Source organism: Photinus pyralis, unplaced genomic scaffold (assembly GCF_008802855.1).
Source record: "Photinus pyralis isolate 1611_PpyrPB1 unplaced genomic scaffold, Ppyr1.3 Ppyr1.4_LG6, whole genome shotgun sequence".
Classification (NCBI taxonomy): Eukaryota; Metazoa; Arthropoda; class Insecta; order Coleoptera; family Lampyridae; genus Photinus; species Photinus pyralis.
In genome coordinates, this window is record NW_022170663.1 from 21,632,277 (window position 1) to 21,645,334 (window position 13,058).

General features: G+C 37.0%; 1 protein-coding gene across 1 annotated transcript; it reads left to right on the forward strand.

Moving 5' to 3' along the window:
* Positions 1-11,340: 11,340 nt before the first annotated feature.
* Positions 11,341-12,406, forward strand: LOC116174535 (homeotic protein Sex combs reduced-like). Its single transcript, XM_031492470.1, has one exon. It carries the CDS (start codon positions 11,678-11,680, stop codon positions 12,404-12,406), a length of 729 nt encoding a protein of 242 aa, XP_031348330.1. The 5' UTR covers positions 11,341-11,677.
* Positions 12,407-13,058: the final 652 nt, after the last annotated feature.

Here is a 13,058-nt window from a genome sequence, read left to right on the forward strand (position 1 = left end):
ATGCGCGTACATTTCGTCAAACGTCAACGTCAAACATTATCACACAGACTAAATGAATCCACCTACAATAACTACATGTTCGAAGCGTTTTTCGGTGCAACACACACGCGTTGATGTTTGACGAACATGACGTACGCGCGTACATGTTTGTCGTAATGTTCGATCGTGTGTTTTCAGCTTTAGTCTCTGGATTTGTTTAATTGGACGAGGATAACTTCACTGACATCCTTTATTAGATAAAATCCGAAGAAGATTAAAATTTTATAATTGATCATGACTGTTTTCCAGCAATTCAGCCAATTCACTATTATTACATATTTTTTACCGGAAATCTCTGTCTACTAGTTTCTGAGATATGGCCGAAGGCCATTCTTATTTGGTCACCCGCTAGATCGTTCCTCAATTCTTCTCTATCTTCTGTTAGTTGTTGCCGGTATACCTTTAGTGAGATTTTATCCAACCTTCTACGTTCACTGTTTGATTTCGTACCTCTTATAACACATAATTATTTCAGTGGGTGGTGAATAGGGTTAAATGGCCAGCTTACATGATGATTCAGAATATGATCTTAAACAATCATAAAAATGCCATTATCAAGATAATGAGTGTACCCAAACTGTATAGTTACTTGTTTCCAATGTTTCTCCGACCATTGTGAGGAACTATAGCCATACATTTATATTACTATAAAGTCTGGGTAGGTACATGACGTTTTACGTTATCCAAATTGGAGTCGCCAATTGTGCACACCGTTATAGAAATGCAACAAGATCTATTAATTTAGAACATGCTTTGTAAAGTGAATTTAACGTCTATAACAAGCAATTTCATAGGTAAGTAATTTTTAAATTATACGCCGCTATTATCTGTAATAAATTTAAAATAAATCCTTCCAATTAATAACAATAATAATAATAATGATATCAAATTCCGCTCATATAGACGAAGGCACCTGGTTTAGTGATATTCATAAGCTAATGTTGGTCTATTAAAGTTAAAAGGATTATATAATTTAATGATTTATTTGGTAGCTGAAACTGCTCAGATAGGCAAGTGAGTTACGACCAGCCACTGCTGCCACACGCTTGTTAGATGGGGCATTGTGAGTAAGAGGTAACCTGAAATTAATTTAGAAAGAAGACGCTAATGTATATATGGGTATGGTCAAATTATAAAGGTGTTGTTTATGCGAGGACAAACCATTATCATAAATTTTAACGTGACTGTTGATCAACGGCATATTAGAGTAATTATGTTATTTGTCATGTATTACTTAACTATGTCATCTTATTTAAATGAAATTAATTTTACTGTGGATAAACATGACGGGAAACGGCGTAAAGGGTTTTTGAAAACTTCATTATCATATATACGTAATACTTAGACGCCGCGTCTATAGACTACAGACTTTGTAGTATTGAGTTAGATGCTCGAAATTTAAAAATTCTATTCTTCTTATCAACTATTTTGTTCCTTTTATAGTCCGCAAGTGGACATACGAGTCCGTGTCCGTACCTAATATGGTTCTGCTGCATTTAAACTGTGATTATTATTGGCAACGACACCTTCCACCAGGAAGACGAGTACCTATACTTTTTTAGCTGTTTTACTTTCGTAAAATGTGTTTTAACACATTTTGTCATAGTTGTAGAGAATGTAGTAGGTACCTACTTGTACATATATGCCTATGCTTTCATACTTAATAATGTTTTTTTAAATAATAACGTAAGTTCTGCATTTTTTTTTCGGGTAATTTGATAATTGCAGAGTTATCAGGAAACATGTTACTTTTAAATAAAAATAGGTATGTAAGCATAGGTACATGTACTACATTCTCTACATATTAAAACTATGGCACGATATTATTATTATGTTCGTTAAAAAAATACCAGTTTGTTATTAAGACGTATCACCATACCTTATAGTAGTGATCAAAAGTTTAACCAATGGAGTTCCACTTTGGCATATCCGAGTATGCTAAAATCGACCGTCTGCCGCCTCAGGTCATGTTACTTAAGGCTCTGGGGCATCCTTGGCGATACCAATTCTAAATCGTTTTTTTTTAGAAAATAAGTTATAGGTATACCGAATGAAAACTTTGATAATAGCGCTTAAAAAAATATTTTAAAAAATCGCGAAAATTTGATAACTCCGTAAAAAAACAATTCTTAGTGGGGTTTTCACGAACCTTCTACGGATTTAACTAAGTTAGGGTTGAATGAATGTAGCTGATTTTTTACAGACTAATGATAGGACTTGATCGTATTTCTTTTTAATTTTTTTTTAATTGTATAATTGTCTAATTATAAGATTATCTTTTTATTATAAGATATCTTATAATTAGAGAAAAAAATTATAAAAGATTTTTTAAAATATTTTTTAAGAGTTATATCAACGTTTTCATTTGGTGTATAACACTCTGTAGGTAACCGGTCGTAACTGGTTAACTTACTTACTAAAAAGTAGTTGGAATTATTTAGTAACTTATTCGTTGGGTGCTTTTAGGTATCTGTTTAGTACCGAGAAGCCAAATTCGACGGCAAGGATAGCGTAGCGCAGGTATCTGTTCACGGTTTGTCAAAATTGTCGTAACGGTATCAGTAATCACACTTTGTAATTCGGGCCTTGGTTTAGTAACTATAGCGATTCTCCTTTGAATTTTCCTGTTGGCTAGAAGAAAGTGACTTACATTTGCATCCAGTGTTAAAATTAAAATTTCTATAGTTTTTACAATAGCTCGTTTGGAAATATTTATATATTGTCTCTCTCTTGTTCTGGGCCCTCAACAGGCTTGTGTCCAATTACAAAGTAACCTGCATAATGCTTTTTAGAGGTGCCCCTGCAGAAAGTCTTAAGTTGTTCTATACTACTCCGGTATTTATCTTACGAATTAGGAAAACTGCAGGAAAACCTAATTCGAAGTAGTCGGTTGAATGCTTTAAACTGATTTAAGGAAATTCCCATGAAAAATTCTTACTTCAGTCCAGGTTCGAACACCCAACCTTCCGGCTATGTATAGCTCCACCACTGGGACACACATAGCCGGCTAAGATATACCAGGGAAGTCTGATATTTTAAAGGGACAGGCAGCTGTGAAATACAGTACAGGTCTAATATTGATGTATTTTAAGCAGGTAAAATCCATCGCAGAATAGGGGACGCTTAAGTGAAAAACCAGTCTCACGTTGCTGTAAAGGACACAACTAAAGAAATTCGGAAAACTAACGGGGCGCACCAACGAACAAGGTCTTCTTTGATTTTTAAAATAAAAAAGATGGCGTGTGCAATTGCAGATTCTTACGGAGCAAGCGAAATTCATCACAGAATAAGGAGCGTTTATGATCCAAACGTTTTAAGTCAAAACCAGTCTCACTTTGGGTGCAAAAGATTTCAAAAAATGAAACTGGGGAAACAGGTTTAAACAATGATCCCGAAAACAAATATGGGACAGACCAAGGATGAAAACCGCATAATTGTCGAAGTTTTTTGATCGTGCAGATAGCATTACTACCGTATTTGTCTATGAAATGAATCATAAGAGACCTAAACTTTCGAAATGTGTCCGTTGGGTACCAATAATGCTTTAGGACCTAGGACAACCAAAACACCAAACGAATGAGTTCACTGGTATATTTCACCCGAACATCCCCAGCTCAAGCAAAATTCTAAACTTTGCCATCTGTTCGAAAAACATTGACCATCACGCAGTATTCAGGGACAGTTCAGGTGCAATATTTAAATTACTATCACGCTGAGACAAAGGTACGTTCAAAAAGAGCTAAAAGTATATAGCTTTGTATGTGAATGCATTAAATATTTCCTCTAGGTACATAAAGAGTGCTCGTGGTTTCTTTTCGTGTACCTTTAATATCGGACCCTCCCCGTATGACATTCTTAAACAAAACAAGGAAATTATTAAAATTCCGGTTGCAAAGCTTATAAATTCTAATCAAATTAGCAACATGTGAATAGGAGAAGTATAGGAAAATTCACAATGAATAATTCAATATCGTCCGAAAATTGGTGCCTAAAACGAGAAATCATCATGCTAGATAAATTCGCTGCGAGAAGATTCCCCTCCAAAGGAATCGATCCGGTAATTTTATCCCCGAAAATTCATTCATAAAAGCACGCTTGAGGAACAGGTAATCTCTAATCTCACAAAGGAATATTGGACCCCAGAAAATTTGCCCAGGAATATTTACCTCCAACGTAAATTTGACCGCAATGTTAAACTCGCTCCAAAGCAGAATTCCTGCGAAAAAATTTCGCCGACGCGACGGTTGGAATTATCAGCCACTTATTAGGAATTTGCTCCATGGAATAACTGATACTACTCAATGCTAGAGTTTGATTCTACGAGTATTTATGTGACATGAGTGGTTAACAATAAGATCAACAGCTCTTGGATAACCGGGCGAAATATTAATATTTAATAAGCACCATTTATAACTCAAGAACGACTGAACCGATTTTAATGATCTTTAATTTGTTGGATTTACTTGTACCCCGATTACCTGAATAACTATTAAAATATTTCAAAAATTTTAAAACACATCACATCATACATCATGGCGAGATGAGTTCAGTTGAGAGATAAGAACGGGCATTAAATAAAGAATTAAGAACTTAATCTTAAGACTAGCGACACAATGGCTTAATCGTATCGCGTGTGGCAGGGCAGTCACCGAAACCGAGGTTATGTCCCACACAAGAACGATTTGGTCATACCTATGTAAAAAACCTCGTAAAAAACCCGCGCGAAGCGTCAGGCAATTCAACGAGTTACTAATTGATAAACCTCGGGATAAACTAAGTAAACATGTTAAAACATTGCCCCTTTTAAAAAATTCGTCTACGGAATACTCGCTCCTGAAATTTCCGCCTCCAGAGAAAATTTGTCTCGAGTGGACAGTCGCTTACCACAAGTATCTACGATTGGCGGGTGATTGGGTATGAACACCCCAAAACACATCCCGACAGACGAATAAACTATCGCCTAAGCAGGCATCACCATTTTAAAAATGAGCTCTTGTGAGTTGTGAGTAACTAATAGAATTCATTGAACAATTTTAGATGCCAAGAAAACACGCCAGTAAAGAATGGCGAGGTTTAGTTATCTTATACGAAGGTTTAAAGATTTTAGTTTAAATCTACCAGCAGACTGAAGATGAGGCAGATGAGATACCGGGGACATACAAACAGGAGGAACAAAGACCATACCCTACGGGCTGCCAAGAACCTATGTGCCTCGGAATGGAAGGTAGGCCGACCCTGCTTCACATGGAACACCACCATAGACCAAACGGTAACGGCCTCGGGGATTCACATGGGAAGAGTGGAGTAGAGACAAGCCTCAAATGAAGAAAGATAGCAGAAGAGTACTGGAGGTGGAGGAAGAATCAGACATAAGCACAAGTAGCCAAGAGGAGGAGGAAGAGGGGACGACAGAAAGTAACGCAGAGAGAGACAACAATAAAAAGGGTAGGAACGCGGGGAAAAACAAAGAAGTGAACGATACCAAAGGATAGGAACATCGGAAACAAATGAACGCCCAGAGAAGAAGCTATCACTAGAAAGCAGAGTTCCCTCTAAGGCAGATATACCAGTGCCGAAGCTGTGGCCGTACCGGTTCCACCACCCCACCCCTCGGACGAGTTTCCTGGAAAATGAATAATATTTTCGATAGGTATCCTCGCACAATTAGGCAACTACAATTGCAGAGCAGTAGGATTTGTTTTTATTAAGAACCCTTTAGCTGAAGAACTTTCTGTTTTTCTGTCTGCGTGTCTGTCAGTTTAATACAAGGTTTAATACGAACAGAGAAACTTTTTATATGCTTTGCCAATTGATAACCCTACGTCGCTGTCTCTTTTGTATTAGTTTGCAACTTGAATTTACATATACTTTTTACACTGACAGTAGAAGAATTCGATTCTATGCACTCTTTTACCACCACCAAACAGTGCGTATATTAATTATGACGTAACTTGAAATGAATGAAATCGTGAGGTCGTTAGGATATTCTGGAAAAATTTAAAATTACGTCACTGGTTCGGCGGTGGCAGGGCCGTAGATAGGTATTGTCCATGGAGGGGGTTTATGTATCTTTTATTTTCCTTGGCGCCGAGTTTTGCCAATGAGCCGCAGGCGAAAATTTTTTGAGAAAAGAGGGCGTGGCCTCAAAATCCACCTCTTAGAGAAAGCTGAAAAATTTTGAACAATTTATTACGGTGATACCATCTGATTCCGATTTATTTTTTTTGCTCCCGATCTATCTATATTAGGGACCTACCTACCTAAATAATCTTTCCCTTAAGGCACTAACAACACTAAACTTAAACGTCTTAAACACAATCAAAGAGTAGGTATATTAGGTACGTACACTATCTAATAAATTAATTACTAGTTATTACCTACTTCTTTGTTTTATTTTATTATGATAACCGACCAACGAACGCCGAACGGACAATCTGTTGCATGTCGTTAAGAAAACTGAAAACAAAAGTGTAGAAACAACTGAATCATTTCATTTCATCTGCATCAGCAAAGCAGCTGGCCGGCAGGCGCCAGGATACCGAGATGTGTTTTTTGTTTGTTTTAGTTTTGTTAGCAAGCATAGTAATGTTAAAATATGCTAGAGTTAATATTTGTTTATTTTCTTATTTCTCAATGGGGGGGGGGGGGTTGAACCCCCAAAACCCCCCCTTATCTACGGCCCTGGGCGGTGGCCAAACTTCATCAGTAACTGTAGAAAATTTGCCATGGACTACGACATAGGTACCAAACAATGATATTGTGTCAAGCTGTTATTTTCATCTCATCTCGCCCACTAGCAATTCAGTTTTGTTTCGTTCGAGGCAAAAGTCTCGCATCATTTCGCGTCTTGTTCCAGAGTCTCGCAAAAGTCTCGGAGTCTCGTCGTTCACAATGATAATTTGTGACGGTTCGTATATGTTTCGAAAAATGTATAATAAAAGAGTCATTGGCGTTGCCGGCTATAAAGCGACAACCGAATAAAAAACGGAAGCTGATTTCTTGAACTGACTGATTCACATAAAACTCGAAACTTAAAATTATTTGATGTTGTGAATGTATGAAAATCGTGAAACGTGTAAATTTTTGTTCTTACTTATACAAACTTCCATCGGTATGTAAAAATCAACTTCCTCCTCAACCAACTCTTCAAATTTCAAATGGAAGTGATCCTTTATTAGAAAGGACTTTTCACGCTGTAGGTATGTATTCAATGGTAGTGCTAAACCTAAACCCTAAAAATAATCAGATTTATTAACCTCATTTTACCTTATCTATGGTTGAAACCGAGGTTGAAACTTAAAGTGAACGGCACAACCAACTACTTTTGATAAGTAACTAACAAGAACAGGAAAAAATTATCAGAGACATTAGGTTAACAGCTCGTCATAGTTTTCCGGTGCAAGGCTGCAAGGTGGTGGTCTATGGCTTCCCGGTTACATAACTTGTGCAAGGTCGTAGTGTAGGGTTTCCCGGTTACAACTCTAAGACGTAACCTTATTTGCGGTGCATGGTCGTACCCTTGAACTTCCCCGACTAATGTACATTTATCTTAAATTTGATCAAAATCAGGGAGTATAAGAGACGGCAACGCTACTAAAAAATGACAAATTATTCATTTCAAATTGGTCAGAGAAAGAAAAAAGATACTTGTGAGTGTTAGTTCTCTGAATGACGTTACGTAACGTAACGTTTTTTTCGAGGTTTTTTTCCAATTATTGTTGACAATCCTTATTTTTTAAATTTAGAAGTATTCAACATGCAAAAGGGATTCACATATAATAATTATTGCTTTAGGAAGTGATAAGAGGTTAACGCAACTGACAATACGTTAACCTCAACAGGTGTGCAGGCGATTGAAAACTAACAAGAAATTTACGGAGGAACGTGATTGCAATTGATTATATTTTCTAAAGTAAAATGGGTTCTTGTCTTGCGCCTAAAATCGGTCTAAATAGAATCCAACAATAATTGGAAAATATCGAAGCTTTTCTGTTCACCGCATTGCTTTACTTTTATTCACACTTATCAATAAAACTAATTTAGAATTTTTGTTTCCTTTTTTGCACAATTTGAAATGAATAATATTTGTCTTTTTTTAAGTAGCGTTGTCGTTTTGGCAACCTAACGCTATCTCCTAAAGTATTATTCCGATTTTGATAAAATTTTAGATACGTTGAATCGAAAGTAAGCTAAATAAGATTGCAGAAACATTTTGCCATCCTACAGTATTAATTCGTCGGATAAATCACAGGGTACGACCTTGCACTGCAAAACATGGTCACGTCTTAATTATGTAACGGGACCCAGACCACGACCTGCCACGACCTTATAACGCAAACCAAGTTACGTAACGGAGGAAGCGTCCGATTGGGTTGGAGGGAGGTTAGACGGTGTGATTACCACAGAGTTGATTTTTACATAATACATTTATTCTCTTATAAATTGCGTTTCATGTAGGTATCTAATTATCTTACGACTTCATAGAAAAATTTCGGGAATAGAAGGTTCGGCTGTGCTGTGCCACCAGCTGTTTTTTAGTAATTCTTTCTGAAATAATTAAAAATATCTAGATCGGTGTCAACCCTGGTGTCAACCCTGGTGTCAACTATACGTGTATCTCTTTAAAACGGTAGAATTTGTTAAAATAAGAAATAAAGTATCATAGTGTTTATAGGTAGGTATACCTACCAGTAAATGTCAGGTTTAGTTTAAAAAGTGTTAGTTGTCCGATCAATATCAAATTATTTACCTACTCTGCTATAACAGTATCCTTCCCAGTACTTTTAATTTCCTTCGTATTTACACAAATTTTGCACTGCTTTTGGCCCTTTAAAGTTATGAAAGAGATTATTCTTGTTTGTGAATATCGAAAAAGAATCAATTTCTTCACTTTCACTTACATTTTGGGGTAGGAATGTAAAACCACCACCAGAAAGATTGCAGGAGTTTTTATTTTCACACTAAAAAATCTTCCCTTCCTCTCAGTTTTAATCATATTTATTTTCAAATAGCGGTTGCGTTGCCTCGGAAATTACAATACTTACTTTATAAGTTAAATATAAGAATCATACCTAACCTTATTTTTAACATTCTTGCTAAACATACCTACCGCATGATCTCACAGTTGACTAGAAGTCGGCAATTCCAATTTGCAGAGGACGTAATCAACACATGTCGAAACAGTCCAACAAAATAGTGCTTCTGATGTGTAGGTAGGTATTTTTATACCTACAATGCGATAAGGCTTCAATTTATAAAACAATAATTAATATCTCGCACGAGAGTTGCTGCGAGACTCTCGAAAACGATATTCTGCATCTAAAGGATTGCCGTCAATTACCTACCTATACCTACTCTAGTTGTTGTTACTTGTTACCTAAATCCTAAATCATCTACCTATCTTAATATTGCACGGCACTCTTGTTACTTATTAACGAGCTTATTAATGTATTAGGTACCTACGTACCCACTCCTTCCAGCACCTGAAATTCTGTATAGGTATAGGTTGAATCAGTTCATTATTCCTTCAAAGAGTCTGAACGGCAAGGTGTAAATGCAGTGCCAACAGTTTGAATTTACAAATTTGTACGATGCTCCGGAGGTGCAATGAAGTGAATGAATCCGAATTAGAGCAATGATATGGCAGTAATGACAGTTCAGAGTGGGAAGAAATTTTACTAAAATCGTCGTAATTGACCGTTAACATGCAACACTTCGTTTGCTTCCCTCGCTAAAACTACACCCATACCTATACCTATCTACTTGAAATAGGTACCTACCTAGTTATCCCGTTTTCTACAATTTCTGAGATGTTTTAAATTCCATTCAGTGCAGATGGAGATGGAGTGGACATACCTATATAGGTAACAAAATAATTCTCCTAATCCTACAAGTGAAACACTTTGATCATTTACGGAATACTATTTGCACTGCACGGACTAAGGAATTAGTGAGTGAATTTTATAGAATAAAATTGATTGTACCTAAGTTGTAAGTTTCTATTTGGGGAAATATTGAAAAATTACTTTTACAGCTATCTTTGATTCTTCCCAATGCGCCATTCTGTATAGGTAGAACCATTGCATTGCAATAGACCTTTACTTAAATTAAGCTCTGAACACACATTTCATATAAGTAGATATTATTTCGCGAACAAAATTACAATTCAAATTTCACGAACATATAGGTAGGTACCTACGTAATACAAAGAGGGAATTATACCTACCTATTTCTAAACCACCACTAACTTGTTCACAATACCATCACTTTTAATGAAATAATGCAATAATTTTTGATCTTTTTACCCTCACAACATAAGAAAAACAGTTTGTCATACGTGTTTTCAATATCAATGCTCGAATTCTCTCAGGGGTTTGGTGTTACCTAATACCTTACAAAAAATTCTACACGTCCCACAAAACACCCCATCGGTCATATCGACACCTGCCATTTGCTAAACTACCGGAAACAAAAAATACGCGACGCGGGGTAATTTAGTTAACTATAGGTCGGTGAACAATTATTCAATCAAGTGATGGCAACGTTTAGGGGCATTCTACCAAAATCAACTTTTTATACTTTGTCGCCATACACTTAGCTTTACATTCACCACAATTTTTTTCACTAAATGTGCGGTAGTTCATTAGGGGGAATTTTATATCGTATTACTATCAAAGTAAAATATTATTTTCACTTGATCTGTAGCCTGTAGCTACCTAAAAGAAAACACATAGGTAGATATTGCCCCATAAGTTCATAGAATTAATTATTACAAAGTTTTAAGGTACTTGTTTTTTTAGGATTGATACCTACTGCAAATAAACAAGAAGTTGTTGATTAAAACATTTAAATTAGGAGTTCGGGAGGATAACAAAGTTCGTATTGTCACTTTAAATGGAATATGTCTGATTTGTTCCGCAAACAAAATTGAAATTTAAAATCGGGGAACAATTGGTACGATTACGCTAACGAATCGTTAAATTTGTATGCAACCGGTACGTAGTGTAGCAACGTAGAATAAACTGCTCAGCTGAGCATCAAATCTTAAACAATTCACAACAAATTATCAATTTCTAACCCTATAAGTAACGCCTCGTTCCCCGCTAAAACTCCACCCAGCGCCTGCGCTTAGATTAATATTACACGCCAAGCATGCTGTTTTGGTGGCTCCCCAGATCTTAAGCCATCTCTGTCCTACACGCTATGTAAAAGCACACCATCCCCTTTGTTGTAATGCTCCTTTCCCCACCGAAACCAGATGTTCAAAGAATCGCATCCTCGCACAGTAAACCCAATCAACGTGTGGGATTGGGCAGTTGTGGCGCCGCTACGCAATCGTCCCGACGCGAATGTCTATCACTATCATATAAACTTCCACGTGACTCACTTGAGCTGCAGTACCTTCATACTTCTAAAACTTTACAGTCGCGATGATATACGGTGATAATTATTTTTAAACGAGCTTTATCGAAAATAATTACCTTAACACGTGCAGTGCAATTTATTGTGATTGTGAAAATTATTGGTGGATTATAATCCAATTAAATGTAATTGCTGTAAGCGATTTATCAATGTGGAACAATTTATTTGAGATTTCCCTTACTTATGCAGACATGTAATTAAATTTTACGCCATTTGAATGTACGAAACAATGAGTTCTTATCAATTTGTAAACTCTTTAGCGCAGTGCTACGGTCAGCAACCACGCGCTGCGGCTGCTTCCGATCAAGCAGCCCACCAAGTATCTAGTCCTGGGTCCGATTATTATAACCCAAACGCGGCATCTGCATCTAGTTATCCACCGGCATGCTACTCGCCACCACAGGTAGGTCCTCAGTATCACCAGCATCCCTACGCGACCCCTGCCCCAGGACACGGCTTACAACCCGCAATGGGAGATTACACGCAACTGCAACCACAAAGATTAACGGGAACCTCTACACATATGCATCATTCAAGTCCGGGCGCTCAAAGTCCAGGCATATTGAATGCGGCTGCAAGTTGTAAATACGCCGATTCGACATCATCCACAGGGGTAGCTTCCCCGCAAGATTTGAGCACAACCGGTGCGCCCGCAAGAAGTACTCCTCCTATGTCTAGTAGTCAAACCAGTAGTAACGCAACGTTAACTGCCAAAAATTCAGCATTAACTTCACCCTTATCAGTCAGCACGTCACCTCAAGGAAAACAGCCAACTTCTTCGACAACTGCGTCACAAAATTTATCGTCGCCGGCATCCAGCACGAGCTCCACTTCAAGTACAGAAAAAACGGGAGGAAGTAATAATAATTCCAAGAATTCTACGTCTCAAAATCCCCCACAAATTTATCCCTGGATGAAACGAGTTCATTTAGGACAAAGTAAGTGATAATCTCTTTATTATTATGTAGTTTTAAAAAGGAAAGATTTCCGAGCGAAACTAGTTTAATTGTCTATCGTTAAATCTAGAATATAGGTCGTGTCACACTGTTGAAGGGCTGTGTTTCGGTCCGTAGAAGAGTAATAAATCAAATACGTATACACTTCGCCCGACCTTTAGGCCCCCATCTGCCCCGAAGTCGAGCGGTCATTTCCCGCCTAGACTTAACATTAAAATTTAACGTTTTGGACATTGAGATGACTCTCGCTCAGCGTACTTAGCATTGTTATTAATCGACCTACTCAATTTATAATATTTCTTTATTTAGATGTAATTTCATACATAACAATTACGAGATTGAAGATGAGATAATAACAGACCTGCAGTGCACTGCTTGGAGCACGATTTGCAAGCACAAGGTATTGTAACGCCCCTATGCAAAGGCAAGACAACTTTTATAGACGCACTCAAATAAAATCAAATAAACAGACAATAATTTAGCCATAAATCTGCCAAACGTGGGGACTCCTTATAATTTACTGTTAAAATAGGGTGCAATATTAATGGAAATATCTTCACCTTATACCTATAACTTTACTTAAAAGTATTTCCGTACCTTATGATTAAAAAAAGAAGCCTATAAGTTCCCTAATTTGACTGT

Coding starts and splice junctions, on each gene's coding strand:
- LOC116174535 (XM_031492470.1), top strand. CDS start 11,678: ATGTACGAAACAATGAGTTCTTATCAATTTGTAAACTCTTTAGCGCAG.